The 16,172-nt window shown below is 36.8% G+C and overlaps 2 protein-coding genes across 5 annotated transcripts in view; one reads left to right on the top strand and one right to left on the bottom strand.

The window, feature by feature from the left end:
* The window catches only part of kcnk15 (potassium channel, subfamily K, member 15), a 28,150-nt gene that overhangs the window by 3,979 nt on the left and 7,999 nt on the right, over window positions 1-16,172 (bottom strand). For 2 of the 4 annotated variants that reach the window (XM_074643800.1, XM_074643801.1), the window contains exon 4: window positions 1,963-1,999. The exons of the other annotated variants lie outside the window; for them this stretch is intronic. The gene's annotated coding sequence lies outside the window, so the exon portion shown is untranslated. The remainder of the gene's footprint in view (window positions 1-1,962; window positions 2,000-16,172) is intronic. 4 annotated transcript variants of the gene reach the window in all.
* On the top strand, window positions 9,127-16,089 carry ogfr (opioid growth factor receptor). The gene is made up of 7 exons (XM_074643798.1): window positions 9,127-9,436; window positions 9,982-10,047; window positions 11,522-11,603; window positions 11,700-11,778; window positions 13,164-13,230; window positions 13,537-13,685; window positions 13,775-16,089. The coding sequence occupies exons 1-7, from the start codon at window positions 9,302-9,304 to the stop codon at window positions 14,856-14,858; spliced, it is 1,662 nt and encodes a 553-aa protein (XP_074499899.1). The 5' UTR covers window positions 9,127-9,301; the 3' UTR covers window positions 14,859-16,089.

Raw genomic sequence — 16,172 nt, 5'->3', positions numbered from 1 at the left:
TATTAAAAAAAACAATCGTGTGGGTTTTCAGAGGCACAATCTAAAAATAAGATACAGATTTTGTTCCTTTGGCAACAGTTTCAGTGCCCTAACAGCAGAATAGAGACACATTTACTGTTCTGTTTCCTTGGATCATAACTTCAATGTTAGTCATTTTGAAAACATGTTGATGACTTCATGTGTGTGTGCCGGTGCAGTGGTTAAATAAACAACATTGCCACACTAGATGCTTCTGGAAACCTACTGTAGGTGATGCCGGTTGCTATGGTTACTTACACCAGAAGCACAGACTTGAACCGTCAGTGAGGTTGAAGCTAATATGTTAAGCGTAATGATCCGGGGCAACATCAAGTATCAATATTCAGGCTGGAGTTTTCTAGTCAAACATAGACAGAAGGAAGAGAAACACCACACAGTGAGTGTTTGAGATAAAAAAAAAAAGTGAACAGAAGCATCCTCCTTATGCCACGACGTTAGAAGCAGCAGCAGGCTACTGCAGGTGGATTACTTTGTTCCTTTAAAACAGAGCAACCTGCTCTCAGCGGCCCTGTTTTTGTGTTAAGTGGCTAAATCAGCACGCTTGCATCCCTGTTGTGATTCAAACCAGCTCTCCATAAATCAATTACATCTCAGCTGATAAGAAAGGAACCTGAAGCCCTAACAGCCGCCCATCAATCCACGCAGCTTGTATTCACATCCCTTTCAAAGCCCAAGGACCTGGAACAAAGTGAGGAGGCCCATCAATCCCCATCAGACCTGGGCTTAAGGATAACTATTTAGACTCAAAGAGAGGCTTCATTGATTTAGTTTTTTGCTCTCTCTGCTCTCTCAGTTACATTTCACACACACATACTACTGCGTCATTTACAAGGAACAATGAAAACAAATGAAGTGGATTATGGAAATGCCATCCCTTGACTACTTTCTCGCTCACAAAGCCTCTTGCTTTTTTTCAATTTTATACGTATAGTATTAAATTCTAGCACATGAAGAATATTTGTTATATTATCATTATCTTTGTGGCTCAATCGGAAGGTCGTGGTTCAATTCCTGGCTCCTCAAGTCCACATGTCGAAGTGCGCAAGATACTGAACCTCAAATTGTTCCCAAAGGCTGTGCCATCGGTGTGTGAATGAGTATTTAGATTAAACCTTAAAGGGCAAGTTGGCACCTTGCTTGGCAGCCTCGGCCATCCGTACATGAATATGTGTGTCTGAATTTGTGAATGTTTACATGTAGTGTAAAGCGCTTTGAGTGGTTGGAAGACTAGAAAGGGGCTATATAAATGCAAATACATTTACCATTAAGCAGTCCATCTTTTCTCTTATCTGATTGACAGCTGGCGAGTTAGTAGAAGCTCTCCTTTGTGGGGGAATTTGTCGAGCTACAGTAATACAGAAACATGTTTGTTTTTTTAGCTCTAACCAAAAAATATATTTTTTCCATTTTTTTGTGTCATCTCACCTGGAAAATAATTGTCTTTTTATATTTTTATAAAATAAAATCAATAATAATAAAATAATCATTTTGTCACATTAGACGCTGTCCACAAAAAGCATTTGTCCATTTGTTTTTTATCTCATGAAATCAAAAAAGACCTCCTCAGTGTCTCTGGTGATGCTCACAATATGCAGATGGTACAAAAAATCATTTTCAAGATGCACACGGCATCATGCGGAGAAAAGAGGACCTTGTGCCTGAAGGCGCATTTCTTCACTAAATAAAATCCATCTGCCAATTCTGCAGGGGGGAAAAAATGCAAATCTGGCACAATCCTGGAGGAAGGGCTTATAGAAATTAAGCTCCTCTGTAAAAGACAGACGTTCTGAATTGAAAGGTAGTCTTTAGCAGGGAACAGCAGCTGTGCTTTGACAAGGATAGGAGAAAAATTACAGGGACAATACATGAGTGTGAGATGAGGAAGTAGCGTGATACAGAGAGAGGATTTGTGTTTAGACAAACCTGTTGTCAGAGCGGCCGCTGAGAAGAGGACGAGGACCTGAAGACACAGAGATATGGACAGTTGTGAATTTAACTGCAAGAGCTTTAATAGAGTATAATAAATATAAGAATGGGCTTATGTGTTGCATCCTTATCTGATAAAGGGATTAAATTCAGTGAATTACTGATTATATGCTTCTTAAAATACATTTTGATACATTAATACGCAACATAAACCCAAAATAAAACATTGAACAAAAGATCTGAAAGTGGTTCCAGAGGTGACACCTAAACTACATTGAACATAACTCCAAAAGGAGCATGATGACTGGAAATCATAGCTACACAAAAGTAAGACAAGAAGCAACAAAGAGTTTGACAACAGGGATGAGGAGGCTTTGATGATGATGATGATGATACTGTATACTGCAACATCTTTAGTACCAGCACAAAAGCAAAAGGCAAGGGAATATGCCGCAGCCATTCTCAAAGCAAGCATGATATAGAAATTGTGTAAGAAGAAAAAAGGGATGACTTTTTATACAGTAGAAACTAAATCAGTTTATAAAACCCTAAAACATTACTCTACACAAATGTGTAATTAATAAAGCATCAGAACAGCTGCTAAATGGATCTCAAAGTGATATTTCGGTTGGTTAAATTTTTCAGCCAACATGGACGAGAGGTGGTAAAAAAAAATGGAAATGTGAATGTGTACAACTCCATGACAACTCCATTGGCTGAGGAAGGTAGTGTGATACGATCAAAAGCTCCAGAACACCTACTAAATGGACCTTATGGTGAGATTGTTTTGTCAACTGTTTCAAAAGTCAAAAACAAACTTTCTTTTTTTTTTAGATAAATGTTTGTGATATATAAGAAACAGACGCATGCATGCATGTACATGCTCCTCATGTACTACATACTGTTCGTGTGATTACGTATAACATGAGGAGGGGGGATCAGCACCATGGACAGCAACCAGCGGGGTTTCACTTTGAACTGGCTTTGAAACTGCACTTCCGAGGTGGAGACATCCAAGGTTTCAGGCTACAATATACTAAAATATGTAAGTTCTCGGGCCTGAAGCTCAAGTAACTAATTAACTAATGCACCACTAACAAAACACCAAAACATCAGTGGATGAAAACAGGATTGTATTGGCCCTATGAAAACATCTAAAAAAAAGAAATAAAACAATGAAAATTAAAATTATTTTGACCAATTATTGCTCAAAACTCAAAAATAAATTATGAGTAGGCCTATGTGTAAAATGGATTATGGTGTCCATACTGTGGCCAAGGAATAGAAGCAAAGAAAATTTTTGTTGAGACAATAAGTTTAGTGATGTAAGGATGTTAGTATGAATTATAATCCTTTTAGAGCTTTAAAATAATAATAATAATAATAATAATAATAGTAATAATAATAATAATAATAGTAATAGTAATAATAATAATAATAATAATAATAGTAATAGTAATAATAATAATAATAATAATGAAATTATCAAGTGAAAAATCAAGAAAAAAATCAAGTGAATAGTGAAGATTTAAAATATAATAGGAATAAAAAAGATTTATAAAATAAGATTACCAATATACAGTACTATCCCAATATATGTATTAAAGGGCCAGTGTGTAGCATGTAGTAGGGAGCATAAATTGAATAAAATATTAATAAGTATGTTTTTTAAGGGTATAATCACCTGAAAATAAGAATCATTGTGTTACTTGCAGGTATTTTAACATACACGTTTTGGAAGTATTACTGAGTAAATCCTGATACAGCAATGAAAATATTGCATTCATGCCCAAATTTAAACAAATACTGCAGTTTGCAATAGTTGAAGTGACAAGTAGGACATACACTGAATGTTTTCTGGATGTAAACTGAATCTCCTCAGAAATACTTGCACTATAGTAAGCATAACGAAAGGCCGTGACTAAAAATGTTTTACCTGTCAGGGCAGAAAAGTACTTCCCTTCATCTACATACCAGGTAAAACAAAATCAGACAAGCAAGAGTGAGGATTATCCCCTCAGATCTGAGGTATATTTGATGCTGTGGTACAACAGCCAGAGGCCTGTGAGGGAAACCAGATATATTTATAACATGTTGGTAATATCTGAGTCAGTAAGAGACTTCGTACGTCATCCTCTACCATCATATCGACTACTCAGTCACTCTGAATAGCTTTGAGGAAAAGCTTTAAGTGTTCCCGTTTATATGCGTTACTTCTTCTGTTCTTGCAATCCGTTGAATAGAAAAGACCCATGTTTCCTTTCATCTATTTGCTTTGTCAGCAAATACTTCCTGAGCAGTTCAGTAGTTTATGTGATTGCTTATTGATTCACATTTTCTCTGTTACATCAAACGGAAACAAAACAACTTGCAATCTGATGAGATTTGAGAAATGATAATACCACTGGAAGGTTTTTTTTGCCACCAAAGACTAATGTTGTTCAGCATCTTCATTTCTTTGTGTGTTAGTTGAATTGTAAGAACAGCAAAAAGCCCAAAATGACAGCGACCTCCACATTACACAGGAAATAGGTATTTATATGACTCACAGCTTCTCATGATATGGTCCAATAACTCAGCATATAAACTACTACATTTGAAGCATGAGTTTTGCATAGTGTCGCTTTACATAGATAATCTCACCTGCTCTATATACTCATTTAAACTCACACCATCATTTCTTAAAACTTGAGTAAAAATAGCAACATTACTGTGTAGTTTATACATAAATAAAATTAATACTTAAGTAAAAGTAAGGATTCGCATCAAAATATACTTAAAGTACCTAAATTAAAAGTGCTCATTTTTGCACAATGGCCCATTTCAGAATAATATATAATATTATTGGATTATAATTAATGATGCATTAATGAGTACAACACGTTAATGTTGCAGCTGTAATGGTGTGGCTAATTTTAATCACTTCCCCAGGGATCAGTAAAGACTTATGACCTATAATAATACTTCAAAATGTATTGGTTGATTATATTTTGAATTATTAATCAGAATTTGCAAAGTAATTAGTAACTAAAATTATCAAAATAACTGTAGTGGAGTAAAAAATGTATCGTAATGGAGTAGAAGTATAACTTAGCAGAAAACTGAGTAGTGCTTGAATGTACTTAGTTACTTTCCAGGTTAGCGTAATCAAATATTTCCCACTCACATAGCCTACACGTTATATAATAACTCTTAAACAAACATATTTTTCCTATGTATGCATATCTAAATAAACCAAAGTAATGGCAGTTAATTTTAACATATTATTTAGCCACCTAAAACTGGGGACTTACAGTATGTTGTGATGCTACAGTGACTTTCTGTTTACATGGTTGATTGCTTTAGATTAGACAACGCTACAGATGTACCAGCAACAGATGCATCAGCAACAGATTTCCACATGACTAAACTAAACTGAATTCCCCCAGATGACGCTCGACTCCACCCACCGGCTTCCTGCAGGAATAAACTACAGGAAGAAGACAGGACTTCACTAAATTCCTGTCGAATCTCCTACAAAAGCAGCCAGACTGGGTTTACATAATCATTGTAATCTCTTTGTATATTAACAAATCTTTCCATCTGTGCTGAGAACAAGGCAACAGGGGATCCATCTTATAAAGCAGAGGCACTAAATAGCAACAGCAAATACTGGATGCCTGCAGAGCCCGCTGGTTTCCACAGTAACTATGACCAAAAATAGAAACCCACACCAGCGGCCATTCAACGTTGAATCCCCCTGTGATAATACATGATTCTATTTATATCTTCTAATGGTGAAATACTCCCTTGTATCAATGCATCTGTCCAATTACTGTCAGAATATGGACATCACGGTCAAATTATACATTTACACCTCTGCTGCTGGTCCTCCCAGTATGAAAACTGAATCCAATTTATGATCCAGTAATACTGAAGACATTACGATATGTGTTCTAATGAGAACTCAGACTGGATTACAGATAAATTGGACTGCAAGTGTGTGTCAGAGAGAGTATGTGAGTTTGTGTGTGAATGGCTGCAGTGTTTCTAAAGGTTGTAACATAGAAATACTATTAATGACATAACATGGTCAGATGGTCGATCTGCAGTGGTGGAATGTAACCAAGTACATTTACTCAAGTACTTTACCTAAGTACGAATTCAATGTACTTTATACTGTATGTCTACTCCATACATCTCAGAGGCAAATATTGTAGTTTTGACACATCTTTACTTACTTTTAAGATTGAAACATCTCATACCCTGCAGTGGAAAACATTTATCTCGAAATGTGGTGATATTGAATGTGGATGTTTGTGATAAACTGAAGGACTAAGTGTTACTTTATGGGTTAAGAAAATGTTCCTATACTTCCTAAGCTAAATAAACTATTTAAAACCCCTCTTGGATCAGCTGGAAAATGCATCGTCACAAAGCAATACCGATGCTTTGAGACACCAACGGTCAAGGCATTCTTTAGCGCCTGTATAAGACGCACCAGGCTTTCAACAATGTAAACCCACCTGCAGCAATATACAGCAACCAAACAAATATATGATGATCTTATAGCATATGATGCATTGCTGCAGATTAAACTACCCAACGGTATCTAAAGGAGTTCAAATTAGCACCACCTTAAACATCTGCAGCAGTTAAATGCAACATACACATTAAAGCAACAATAATATTAATCCTAAAGCATCATACAGTTTATAAAAGTACAACACTGACAGGGAACATTTTACTGCACAATGAGTACTTTTACTTTTCATACTTTAAGTACATTTTGCTAATAATACTTATATACTTTTACTTAAGTAAGGTTGTGAATGGAGGACTTTTACTTGTAGTGGTAATATTTTCACAGTGTGTCATTAGTACATTTACTCAAGTAAAGGATCTGAATGCTTCTTTTACTACTGTTGCTGTTGTGAGTCTGCTTTGATTATATACAAACATTGTCACTTGTGTTACCATGTTCAAATGGTGCAGTAGCAGCTGTCCATTGCTTTTTGACTCCCTCAACAAAAATATCCAATATCCATCAAATTGGGTATTTGTTTATTAATTTATAGTTAAGGAATTTAAAATGTAACTTTACCTGTAGCCTACATGTATTTTTCCAACCCCGCCACTCCTGAACATTGATCTTAAATAGAGCTGAAATGATTAGTGGATTAATCGACGAGTCTATCCACAGAAAATATATCAGCAGCTATTTTAATAATTGGTTGATTGGTTCAATAATTATTGAAGTAATTTTTCAAGCAAAAATATGTGTTCCAGCTTCTCCAATGAGGAGAGTTGCTGCTTTACTGTGTCTTATGTGTCAGGAAAATTATTGATTTGGGATGTTGGTAAAAGAAAACAAGAAATGTTAAGACATCACCTTAGAGTTTAGGAAATTATGAAGGGCATTTTCTACTATTTTCTAGACAAAAACATTAATTGATTAATCAAAAAAATAATAATCATTAGAATACAACTGATCACAACTTTGATTAGGATTCCCAGATATTTCAAAATGTAAATAAATAAAAAATAAATAAAATATTGACCTGTTTCCTTGAGGAGATAAGAGCTGCTTTTAAAATCAATTTAAAATCCCACTTTTGAAAGTTAGTTTTTTTTTGCTGACTCTTTTGCTGTTTTGCTCAATTCTAGCTAAAGTAAATTTGAGAAATTAAAAGCGTTTTTTAAAAGGTCTTTTAAATAAAAGCACATGGCTTTTAATTAAATAAAAGCACATGCACGTACAGCAAAAACAAAAAATGATAATAGTTGCCAAAATGTCCAGGTGCATCAGGTGATTTTCTTAATGCACACATTTTCTGCAGTATTTTCACTCTAATTGGAGTTGACTTTATCTACAACATTATCTCATTATCGCTCATGGGTATGTGTACTCACTGAACCAAATCATCCCCACAGATATGTAAATACACTTTTATGCATTGGATATTATACAATGACATCATTGATCGATATATGGGTAGATAAACAGGCTACTTTATCTATCCCATAGGGGGAATTTTGCTTTATATTGTGCTATTACATATGTATTTGTTAGTTTATTAGTTATCAATACATCTATCATAGCATTACTGTTGTTTTTCCTTATATAACAGACAAGTGAACGTTTTCCTGTACCTAAGAAAGGCTGCCTGACTCATATCAGCTGGTTTGCAGATTTTATCACCATCAACCAACACAGCAAGTGTGCTGCCTTCATGTTTAGTCGGAAAATCGAAATATTCATTAGAAAGCATATTAATTACCAAATGACACCGCAATGGGGTGAAATGTATATGACAATAGATGCCAGGAGAGGATGTTTAAGCCAAACAAAGGGGAATAAATAGCCTCGTGAGGTCAACTGATGATTAACAGCATTATCAATATATATATATTTTTTTAAAGAGTTTATTTCTGAATTTTGTTAATACAACTCTGACAATCCATTGCACAAGCATGTTTGGTCTGATAGATATCCCACCCATGACAATACCCAGATGGCACTCAAAAAAAACAATTGTACAAAAATAAATATAAATAGATAAATAAAATAAAATAAAATAAATTAATGATAATGATAAATTGTTAGAGGTTTAGGAGAGTACACCATGAGCATTAATAACGTGCATACTCTTCTTTTTCTTCCGTAGCTACATGGTGAACCTGTGAGGCAGCAACTCAACATTACTTAAGAAAGGCTGCCTGACTCATATCAGCTGGTTTGCAGATTTTTATCACCATCAACCAAGTTTATTTCTGAATTTTGTTAATACAACTCTGACAATCCATTGCACAAACATGTCTGGACTGATATATATCCCACCCACCCATGACAATACCCAGAGGGCACTCAAAAAAAACAAGTGTACAAAATAACTATAAATAAATAGATAAATAAATAGATAAAATAAATACAATAAATAGAAATATAGATAAATAAATAAAATTAAATAAAAATTAATATAAAATTAATAAACATAATGATAAATTGTTAGATGTTTAGGACAGTAAACCATGAGCATTAATAACGTGCATACTCTTCTTTTTCTTCCGTAGCTACATGGTGAACCTGTGAGGCAGCAACTCAACATTACTTGTAGTAGGATTTTATGTGAACTCCGACAATTCCTACTCGCAGGAGGAGCACTTGAACGCAGCCTCAGTATACTGCAGCCTGTCTGTCTGTCTGACGATGGTGGACCGGAGAGACGGATGGTTCAGGGCCGTCCTCATCTAACCTCAACATGCAGCAAGCGTAACTCGGTTAATGCCCAGGTTAACAGTGCTTAAACCAGGTTACACGTTTATCTAGTCACATTAACGCGTATTATTGTTAATCATGGAGGACGACTGTGTGTGTGAGTACGACTCGACCTGGGAGTCAGACTGTGATGCAGACGAGCCGGCCGGAGAGAGCCAGACCAGACGAGCCTGTCAGGACAAAAACAAATCATCTGGCTGGACTCTAGTGACTGTACGAGCTTCATTTACTACTCCACCAAACCATGACGCACCTAAATCACGTTATGGTGGTATATGTTGACTCACTGCTTGATCTCACCAGGCGGCAGCTAATGTTGCCATGTCTGCTGGAAAAGCTAATGATAGCTCTCTGCTAACTAGCCTAGCTGCTTAGCTCACTCTGAGGGGTTTTAATAAGTCGCTGGTGTTGTGCTTAAATGTGCATGTGTTGCTGCTTACAGAGATTAATATGCATAGTGTGTAATTCATAGTTAAAATGCATTTTGTTAATCAAGTGTTAATGCATTTGTGTGAGGAGTGGGAGATGGATTAGCTTGGCCTTTTTCTACTTGTAGCTCTGCTCGCATAGCCAGCTTACTACTGTCATTATAAACATCACAGGTCATCATTATTAGTAATAACACCACTTGGCATAGTTGTTTTTAAATCAGGATGCATCAACCATCTGAGTAATGTTATCTACCTCACACAATTTATATATAACGGTGAGATGGTAGATCGATGGAGGTTAATTTCACTTTCACTTTTATTTTGCAGTGGCATCACACGCCCAGAAACATGAGGGCAGCAAAGGACATGCAGACCTACAGGAAAGGATATCCAGTAAGTTACACTCATTCAATCTAACCAAATATATCTTGTTGACTTTAACAGAGAGAGGTTAAAGTATTATTTTTCTTCTAAATTATTATTATATATATATATATTTTTTTTTTATATATATACTTTATTTTTTCCCTTTTTTCAAGGTTGTTTTCATATATGCAATTTACAGTTCGTAATTACAATAGTTTATAAACCAATTTTTAAGTAGATGAGCTTATAGACAAACTCATTAAGTACAGTAGAGAAAACAACTTCAACATTCAAAATTTAAATAAAATTAAGAAAAGAAATAATGATAAAAAGAAAGAATAGAGTTAACCAAAAAAAACACACATAACAAAAAGAACAAACAATAATAATACAAAAATACGAGTGTAATAATAAATTAAATCAACAAATAAGTTAATAGAAAATAAAAAGGGGGGGAGGGCAAATATATAGTAATATCATTTACATGGGCACACACATGCATCCTCCGTAACGTCAGGTCACTTCCAAACATGTATGTGCATTCCTTATTTTGTGAGTTCCCTTTTCCATAACTTTACTTCTTGAATTACACTTTTCCATTTTATAAAATATTTTTTATTGTTTTTTGTTCATTTTGAAACAACAGAACAAACATTCACAAACGTCCCCAATAATAACATTCTCGGTACAAAGAAACTTAAACCTAATATTAATATAAAATAAGCTAGTATAGAGACAGGAAAAACATATATATAAAATAGATAAATAAGTAAAACGAATATACACAAATAAAAAATAAATAAATAAAATAAAATCTATTTATATATATACACATATATGCACACGCAGTACATACATACAAAAACACATATAATCAATTAAAAAAAAATCAGTGTACAACTCAGTCATCATCCTATTCTATCTCCCTATTCACAATCATCCTGCTCCAGCAATGATACAAATTACAAGCGACCTTGGAGTGACGGTGGTAGCACCAATCCTTATCCGATCACAGGGATCTAAAGTCAGGCCGTTCATAAAATGTATGAAAGGTTTCCACATCATGTAAAAATCCTCAATTTTACCTCTTACTATGAAAGTCAGTTTTTCTAATGCCAGACTAGAAGACATCTCTTTAATCCATTGACTAGAGTTCGTTCTCAGAATATCCTTCCATTTTAAAGCTATGACACGTTTGACTTGTAGCAAACAGAAATTAATCAGTTTACGTTTCCTTACATTTTTTTTTTTTTTTTTTTTATTATTATTTTGGGGGCATTTTTTAAGCGTTTATTGATAGGACAGTGGATAGAGTCTTGGAAAGGGGGAGAGAGAGAGATGACATGCGGAAAGGTCCACAGGCCGGATTCGAACCCTGGTCCACCGCTGCCAGGACTGAGCCTTGGCCACACATGGGCGCCCGCTCTACCGACTGAGCTAGCCAGGCGCCCACGTTTCCTTACATTTAAGGTTAAAGTATGTTTTTGTGTTTTTTTGACAGAATCTTACAGATGACGAGTGCTCAGAAGACAAAATGAACAATTTGCAGTTTTATCTAAATAAATTTCCCTCCGCTCCTGATGGTAACATATTTAAATATTCTCACAAGATATTGTCAGTGTTTGGGGAAAGTCTGTGTGTGCAGTGACATGATGCTTTTTTTTTATCATTTGGCACAGATGTCTACATTGAATCGTTTCTTAAGGAATGGAAAAATGACTACAAAAGACTGGAGAGAGTTCACTCCTACATTCAGTGGTATGTATTGTCTACGCCTTGGTGGTGGATGTTTTGGCTGTGTTCAGTCTGAGGTTAACGAAGCTAATGTCATCTTAACCAGATGATCTTACAGTCGGAAGCATGTTACACATTCTTAGGCTCCAAAATTTGCTATAATTTTAATGTCGGCTGCACCATTGCCTGTTACAGGTAGAGGCGGGAGTTAAATGAAAAGCAATGCGAAACAGAGAACTGAGTAAAGGCCCAGACACACCAAGCCGACATCAAAGAACTAGCGACGATGAAAGCCGACTGTTGCGTCGCCTCACGTTGCCTTTGTCTCGGCCGACAAGTTGCATTTGAACACACTGCAAAGGCTACAGCCGACGGCCAGTTAGCACATATGTTCTGCGCCTGCGTGAGAGGAAATAACTCTCCACACCAGCGGATAGCGGTAGTCTGTATTCGTCATTCAAAAAGGGAAACCAGAAGACCGAGGACTGCGGATATACAAGCCGTTGTTCTGATACGTACATGAAACAAAGCAGCGTTTGCCGACCATTTTCACACCACTCTCACTCACCACTTAGCTTCATCCCAGATGGCCATGTTGTTGTGAAAATATCCGTGTATTGGAATGATCAGATGAGATGAAGATGAAAAATGAGAAGAGCCTTCTGTGTGTGCCCTCTTGACTTTATTCGCTGGCTTCATGGCTTGCTTTCCTCACTGATTCGTTTCAGCTGAACAGCCGATCAGAGTGATTTCTCTCACCGACAGGCTCCGCCGCAAATTCAACATGCTGAATCGTCCGAAAAACCTCCGACACGGGCAGACTAGAGCCAACCGTGCGGGACACACCGCAAATATTAGATGCTTACCGACAGCCCCAAACTGTCCGACAGCCGACAGTCGGCTTGGTGTGTCAGGGCCTTTAAAAATCAGAAGCTTACCACCCACTTTTAAAGCACTTTTAGAGATAGAAAAGCACACATTCATGCATTGTTTAAGTACCCCGCTCAAGCTCTTTGTTTCAAATGAAAAGATCAAGGTAAAAACTACCCTCTTCATGCTATGGCCTCTGGTTTGATACATTTATGAATGATCTCTATTCTCTTTTCAGCCTTCACAGATTTGACAAAAGCGAAATGATGATTTAGTGACACTAAATTCCAGTGGTACCCAGAGGGATGTCATGTTGACAGTGTTGATATTTGCTTTCTGACCCATGACTGTCTATTAGGAGGATGCATTCAGAGTTGTATGTGGCGTTTGAAGCACTAAGAGTATACTTTATGTTTGGGTTATGAACAGTTGCAGCAGGGACAGTTGACGTCATCTTTCCTAAATATAAGAGTGCATTTTCGTTAGATGTTAATTGGTTTTGTGTTGTTTCTCTCTTGAATCCTCCTCTCCATTGTTAGGCTGTTTCCACTGCGAGAGCCGGGGGTTAATTACATGGCTTCAGAACTCACCATGAAGGAAATTGAGGTAAGTCTTTAAATTAACACTCTACAAAACAGTCAATTGTGCATAATTTGGTTGTCAACAGCGACTTACAATTTCTGGCACAAGATAAAGCAACACAACAAATTAATCTGACCATTTACGTTTATGCCTCAAAGTCATATCTGATGAGTGCAAAGCCTGAATCGAATCTCATCCAGTGAGTTAAATGTGTATTTTAGATGTTAGAAAGGCTTCAAATAGCATGTTGAATTGCTGTTACGTGTGATCATAAAAGTTGTCCTACATTTAGTTTTTTATATTTTTGCCTCCACTCTATATGCTCACCAGGCCTTCAAGAAGAATGAGGACGCCAAAAAGAGACTAGTCGAGTCTTATGAACTCATGTTGGGCTTCTATGGCATGCGTTTGGTCAACAAAGAGACGGGTGAAGTGAAACGAGCGGATAATTGGAAGGAGCGATTTGGAAACCTGGAGCGGTGAATATTAAAAATTCTCACATAAGCAATGTCTGCGATATGTACTTTTCTGTTTGTAATCTCAGCTTCTTCTGTCTCGTCTCTCGCAGGAATATGCACAACAACCTGCGCATCACTCGCATCCTGAAGAGCCTCGGAGAGCTGGGATTTGAACACTACCAGGCTCCTCTTGTGCGCTTCTTTCTGGAAGAGACTCTAGTCAAAAAGACCCTCAGCAGTGTGAAACGCAGCGTGCTTGACTACTTCCTGTTTGCCGTCAAGGACAAGCTGAAACGTCAGGAGCTCGTGCGCTTCGCCTACCTTCACTTTGAGCCAAAGGACAAGTTTGTGTGGTGTCCAAGAAAGATTCAGAAACAACTCAGGAAGGCAGAGAAAAATCTCGGGAATGGAGATGGAAAAGATGAAGCATATTCACGGAGTAAAAGCAAAGATGGAGAAGCAGTTTTGCAACAAAAAGAGGACGGACTGGATAATGTTACAAAGAAAGGAACTGATAAAACGGCAAGTAAAGACAAAAACAAATCATCTGAGGCGTCCCCTGAGCCAAAACCAGAAGCAGAGACTGTCGGAAATGGAAATGCAGAAGCTGAATCTAATAATGAAATTTTGGGGAATGGAAATGACTCTACAGATGATGTTGATGAAATGGAGCAGTCACCCAGTCCCGACTCTGTGACGGCAAAAACCGAGCCTCGCGCGGACAGCGAGGAGACATTCACCAACGACTCGAAGGACAGCACCCAGGAATCAGACAACATTATGCAAACAGATGAGGACATAGACACTGAAAAACCACCGAAGAAGAAGAGAGAAGATGACAAGGTGCTGCAAAGCAACGGCGACTCTGCCAGTGGGCAGATGGAGGAGAAAGCTGGTGCTAATAAAGCCACTGGTCAAACGAGCCCGTCGGCGCAAACCCCCGCTAAGACTTCAAAACATTCGCCCTCTCTTTCTTCTGGAAGAGAGGAAAAAATCCCAAGGACTGATTTTAATCAAGTGCCAGATAAAAAGGAAGAGGAGGAAACGTCGCAGGCAAAAGTGTCAGCAACAAACGGGTCAGTGACGACGAGCGCTGACAAAGGTGTGGCTGAACAGACAAACGGGAAGGAGTCGGAGGATATTGATATGGAATCAAACCCCTCAAGCTCAGACCAAAATGTGAAGAGTTCATGAGTTAACTGGATGATTGGAGAAAATACAGTAATTTGAGCTTAAATGAAATGTAATATAGGGACAGAGTATGACTTAAATAGACTTCCTGGGCCTTATTTCTACTATATTTGATGTTTAATATTGATTCTTTTCATTTTGAAGGAGTATATGAATTTGTTGCTAAATGTGGGACTGGATGTGACTCAGTTTCTACGTGGCCATCAGACAATATTAAAAGGAGGAGGCTGGTGATATTCTATATTTTTGTTAATGTCAACAGGTCCTATGAGTAGTTTAAATCCAACTGGACAACTCAGACAGTAAACACGTTAGCATTAGTAGCTCAGTAGTGGTAGCGCCAGCCGTCGAGTCTCTCCAAAACCAACAGTGTTAGTCAATCGAGTATTTAATTGTGAGTATTTACAGCAGCAGCACGACGGTGAATTGTGGGACTGACTGAAAATTAACTACAGTGTTCGTGTTTATTGTAACAGTAATATTTAGTCAGACAATACTTGTGGCATAAATCCATTGTTTGGTCTTTTCATGGGATTTGTCACCAATAAGAGAAATATAGAATATCACCAGACTTCTCCTTTTTAGGTAATAATGACAACGGCTGATATTTAATATCTCTAAAGCACTATTAATGTATGTCAAAGAAATGATGGTTTCAGCATTTTTAACACCTTAATACTTTCACAATTGTTTTGCACTGAAAAATAATTAATTGGAAGAGCTTTTTTTTTTCCTCTTTGGGCTGTTTATGTGCGAGTAAAACTAATCTGTACTGGTTTGTGTTTCTGCTAGCCCCCCGCTGTTCAAATTGATTCAAGACTGAATGTCACGTAAGTTATATTTCAATAATGTTGCACAGTCTGTGTGTTGTCATGCAGATTTGGAAAGTAGATTTTTTGAACAATTGAAAGCGTTGCCAAAAATGTGATAGGACTGGTTGATTGTACAATGTGGATGTCTCCTCGGCAAACCTGATCAAGCTTTCGCTATAATTTAAAGTCCAATACATGTTAATTTGACATGAGTGAAGTCCATGAAAATGTACAAGCCAGGGTTAGTATATTGATGCATCTTTTTATATTTGCACTTAATTTTCACTATTAATTGTTGAAGCTTTGATATTTACATAATGAAATGGTAATAACTACAAAAGTGCTGAATTGTTTGACTTTTTTCCCCCCAACTGAATACCTGGCTGTTGACAAAGCAGAATAAAGTTATACTATTTTTTGAAGCTTTTGTGAAATTAATTTGTCTTTAACCAAAGTTAAACTGTTTTAGTTTATTAAACTGCGATTCTCTGAATATCACTGTGGT

This window comes from Sebastes fasciatus, chromosome 8 (assembly GCF_043250625.1).
Source record: "Sebastes fasciatus isolate fSebFas1 chromosome 8, fSebFas1.pri, whole genome shotgun sequence".
Classification (NCBI taxonomy): Eukaryota; Metazoa; Chordata; class Actinopteri; order Perciformes; family Sebastidae; genus Sebastes; species Sebastes fasciatus.
Note: the sequence above shows the minus strand (reverse complement) of the source record. Positions and strands in the feature narration are given on the sequence as shown.